Below are 5,000 nucleotides of genomic sequence, written 5' to 3'. Positions count from 1 at the left end.
AAACCATTGGCATTTTTTATTGCATTGTGACATTTCTATTCTTAATTTAAGATGATTTTGTCTTTCAGACAAAGAGAATGTGAGGATCCAATGTCATAATACAAGAAATGTTTATGGTTTTAAAACTAGACTTCATTGTCGTGTTATGTCCTGTATATGAGAATATGATCTAGATGAGATTCAGTCCAGCCCTGTGCTGTAAAAACCTGGAACAGGTGCGTTTGTTCATTTTTGCATCTTGCTAGTAGACTGTTAAATTGTTCTGTTTCCTTTCTAACAGCCATCATCTTTCTTGTAGTTTCACATTACAGATTCATCTGGCTGACATATGATTGCTTCCTCAGATTTAGTGCAAAACAGACTAAAAAAACCTGAATATTGTGAAGCGCACATACACACGGCCTCAATAATGAACACCAACAGAACTAAACCTGTTCACAATGAACCTCATTCATTAAACTCAAGAACACATTTCTTGTAATGCGCTTGCAAAACTGCTATAAATTGTTATAGCAACCCACATGAAAAAACACTGGTATACTTTTATTAATTATAGTATTAAACATATTTACTATAGTAATGTCCCTAAATATTCTAGAGGTTCATACCTTACCATGCTTTCATCTTAATATACTAAAGTATACTATTATTATCGATTCACTATAGTTAATACTACAGAATATTGTAGTATACACGAAAGTCCAGTGATTACTATTCAAATTACAGTTTAGAATAGTCAACACTATATTGTATTACAGTATTATTTCATGTGAGTATTGTTGTACGCATTTATGCAAGATTCGTTTTTGCGCTCTGCTTATGTTTAAAGTCCCCGTGAACCGGAAGTTGCGATCGTTTTTACTTCGGTATTTTGACGCATTTCCCAGTGAAATGGAATTTCTAATGAGAAAAATAGTGGGCGTGGCGTTCGTCTTTCTCTGCGATTTGATTGGATGTATAAAAACAGCCGTTGTATTTTTTTAAATGGAACTGGCAGCAGACTGACGCCCAAGCCGTCTAACATACGTCATTTAAGATGGCTAGTCATTACAGGAAGGAAGATTTTAGCTAAAGATTTTTAGGGCACACGAATTTTAAAAAGAGAATGGCCCACAGTGATAAGCTATTTACAGTAAACGCAGCAATATTTCATGAAAAAATAGGCATTATCATTTTTTTTTCACTGGGACTTTAAAGCAAGTCCAATCCGTTTACAAACAAATCGCTCAAATTAATATTTCATTAATGAGGCCAGTGTGGTTTTATTTTAACGTAGCATCATGTTGTGCTTAATCAAATAAACACATTTACCAAAACATACAAAGATTCACATTCAAACGTGACACTCTTCTGTGAGGCTGTTGTTCCGTCTAATATAAAATAGACTTCCGTTCACGGAATAAACGTAAACTCATACTTCCTCTTTCTACGATGTCGATCTTCATCGGTGCTGGTTAATGAGGCGTTTATCAGTCACATTACGGAGTTCGTAAACGGTTATAAAACGATTTAAACGCCGTTGCATTTGTCGACATTCGATCGAGTCGGTCTCGCGTTCATCGCTTGGTCTGTGCGTACGTAAACGTCATGACGTCCTCACGCCATTGGCCGTGCTGTTGCTAGGCACCGTGCCGTTTCCGGGATTGACCGCCTGGTGAAGGGGCGTGTCCTGGACGCGGGAATACTCTCTGACGTCGGTCGCGGCCAGCAGATGGTGCTGTTCTCCGGGCAGGAGCGGTCGCCGCTGCAGTCCTTCTCCATCCGCGAGCGTCTCGGGCAGCGGCTGGCCGCGGGTCTCCGGTAATAACGGAATGCAGATGATGCAGAGCAGCGTGCAGCACGTGAGGATGACGTGATGAAGGAAGAAGCCCTTCTGGTTGTGAAGCTCCATGAGCGGCGCCGTTAACATCCCGAAGCCCGCGCTGGCAAGAACCAAACCGACACCTCCACCCCTGTAACACAATCACACAATCCTCAACACACAACAACAACAAACCGCCAGAGGGATTCTATTGGTTATAATGGAAACTAGAATGGCGTCTTATTTGTGAGACATGAACCAATCCAACGTTAAATCCTACTGGAATACTGGAAAGACATACTAGATCAATGAGTTTTGTTTAAAATGGGAACCGGTAGAATTTCTCTTGTTTTTTAATGCTTACTAATGTCTTCCTTGAAAACGTCAAATTTTATGCATGAAATCCAAACCATCACAGCAAAATCGCCAGTGTTAAAAAGGTCAAATGAACACTCACAGTGTATATATAATCCATATATATATATATATAAACACTGAGAGTTCATTTGACCCTTTTTAACACTGGCGATTTTGCTGTGATGGAAAATCCACCGCCGAACTTCATCACGTGAAAACACGTGTTCCCTGACATTAATAATGAATGTCATTCATCTAATGTTTTTATTGTGTATAACACTGACTGTATTGTTGCAGTTGTACACTTTTTTTTAATGATTATCTTAATAGCCTTGGTTGTGTTTGCTTTACTTATTCAGCTGTTTTGCTCGAGAGAGAGACAGAGAGAGATTGGTGTTGAATTGAGAGAGAGAGAGGGAGATTGGTGCTGACCTGATGACAGTCGGTGTGATTTCTGCACAGTAGAAGATGCTGAGCGTGCTGACGGCATGAGACGAGAACATCCCGATGATGGAGAACGCGTACGAGAAGCGCTGATTCAGAGTGTCTCTGAGAACTACCACACAAGAGTAAATATATATATATATATATACAGTACGTGTGACAGACAGACAAACAAACATACGAAATATCATACAGTGTTACCTTCATCATGTCGGAGACTGTACTTCCCAATTACTGAAAAACAAACAACAAAACAATTACTAGCACACTACTGGACAACATATAATCTGGATACAATTTTATCCAGAGAGCATTTCATATTTTTGTCAAATTTTCATGAACAATGAAAGCTTACAGTTGAGCAGGCCGAGCTGCAGTAGAGATGCCAGGGCTGTAATGATCATGAAGGTTAGTAAACCTCCTCTCCTGCCAAATCCTCCCACTACAGGAAACACCACCATGCAGGACGCTGTTGCGATCGCAGCTAATGCGTAATAATGCAGATGAGTCGCGCTGCCCTCCACAACACTGCGGGCAAAACAGTGATGGATGCCGTAACCGGTCAGCCTGACAGAAGAAAAAGATGAATTTCATGTTGACATGACAACAAACATGTCATCATTCACTTCAATGCTCTAAAATCCCAGTCAGCTGCCTACATAGGGCACAATATTTTCACCTACATTTCAGCACTGCTTCGTTTATTACAGAGTTGCTAGACATTCTTTATTTTATTCAGTACGGTTGATACATTATAGTATTACAGTACAGGTGAGAAAGAAAGCACCAATTAAAGTGTATTAACATTTGTGATGCTTAAAGCAACACTAGAGAACTTTTGCTTATGGTTCCCCCATGTGGTGATAAGTGCAACTGTCTGTGATCAGTGTCGTAAATACTGTCGCTGTATAAGCTTCCCTGTGGGCAGCTTAATAGCTCAAACTAGATTCTGAGGTATCAGCTGGTTGTTAGCGCGTAGCGTGCTAGCTACATAGCAGCTAACGTTAGCTACATAGCACATTTGCAGTCACAAAAAACACAACGCATGGACGTGAATGTGTTTAGTAACCAACGCAAATAATTTTCCGTAGTTATATTTTCGGAAAAACACTCGCGACCAGGCATTGTGCTTTGTGTAATAGGTGCAATCACTAACTTACACTCAACACGCTATGGGAATAGTGCCTAGCATAGTAACTATATAGTTAGTCTACATCAGTCTACGTGCATGAACTAAGGAATCAGCAACTTTTGACCATAAAACATTTATTGTGGTTTGGTATCATCATTTACGAGCATAACACTAAATTGGTGACGAGGCACGATCATGCTACATAAGCTATTGAGACCCGGCAACATTACATCATCTCTAGTCTACCTTACGGTTATAAATTGTGGACCAGTAACGTTAGTGTGCCAATAAACAACCTGAGCACAGCCTGATCACTCTCTCTCTCTTTTCCTCTTTGTTTTTTTTGCTGGCTCTGTTCATGGTGTGGTGATGGTTGGGAGACTTGCGTTGAACTAGATCACCCAGGCTACGAGTAAAACATGACGTATGCCGTAAAGCAGGTGATGGGCGGGGCTTGTGAACCTACCCACACACCAAAGTTACAAGTGTGATTTCAGCCGATAGAGGACTGCTTAGGTAGCAGCGGCAGTAAAATTCGTCCAGTTAAGAGTTGTCCTACCACTAAAATAATTTTAGAGAGATTATTTTAAGGTTGAAAAACTCTCTAGTGTTTCTTTAACAGAAGCTAGATGTCTATGCAGAGAGCAAGTGAGAGTACTAGGCTTTGAGATGCAACCCTGTTAGCCACAGATACACTTATATTGATTTACTTACTCATAATCAGAAATAATGATTGAGAATGGTATGGCGTAGTATATAAACCAAGTGCACTTACGAGTTAACACACAGCACAACTGTGTTCTTCCACAGGTTTCTGGTGCTTCTCAGCTGTGTGACGCAGCACGTCTCCGGCCTCTGCTGCAGTTCTGCCTCAAGCTCTACAGAAACCATCATCATCACCTTCATCATCATCATCATACCCATCAATCTCCTTCATCAATGAGGTAAAGCACGTTCACTAGAAACATCAGTGTTCACCTGAGAGGATGCCGCTCGGGTCGGTTGTCGTGTCAACCCTGTTGCTCTGGGCAATTCTGTACATTTGTCGTTTGGCTCTTTGGTAATGTTGAGTGGCCAACAACCAGCGTAGAGATTCAGGAAACATCCTGCAGATCAGATCAGAGCAGAGATTTACTACAGAGAAAATCTGTCGTTTATTATGACACATTTGAGTTGTGTTACTCTACTTAAAATGGCCTGAGAAAGATCACAGAAAACAGTGCTGGGTGTAACTAGTTACTAAGTAATTAGTTACTGTAATTTAAT

The 5,000-nt window shown here is 40.5% G+C and overlaps 1 protein-coding gene across 1 annotated transcript in view; it reads right to left on the bottom strand.

Annotated features, from left to right (window-relative positions):
• Positions 1–5,000, bottom strand: part of LOC130566017 (solute carrier family 22 member 23) — a 14,980-nt gene that overhangs the window by 727 nt on the left and 9,253 nt on the right. The window contains exons 5-10 of the mRNA XM_057353218.1: positions 4,713–4,917; positions 4,510–4,612; positions 2,958–3,169; positions 2,804–2,836; positions 2,591–2,714; positions 1–1,952 (exon numbers count right to left, since the gene is read on the bottom strand). The exon at positions 1–1,952 is cut by the window's left edge and continues 727 nt beyond it. Coding sequence (XP_057209201.1) covers positions 1,586–1,952; positions 2,591–2,714; positions 2,804–2,836; positions 2,958–3,169; positions 4,510–4,612; positions 4,713–4,917 — 1,044 coding nt within the window. The 3' untranslated portion in view covers positions 1–1,585. The remainder of the gene's footprint in view (positions 1,953–2,590; positions 2,715–2,803; positions 2,837–2,957; positions 3,170–4,509; positions 4,613–4,712; positions 4,918–5,000) is intronic.

This window comes from Triplophysa rosa, linkage group LG15, assembly GCF_024868665.1.
Source record: "Triplophysa rosa linkage group LG15, Trosa_1v2, whole genome shotgun sequence".
NCBI lineage: Eukaryota > Metazoa > Chordata > Actinopteri > Cypriniformes > Nemacheilidae > Triplophysa > Triplophysa rosa.
This window is presented reverse-complemented; position numbering and strand designations above follow the sequence as displayed.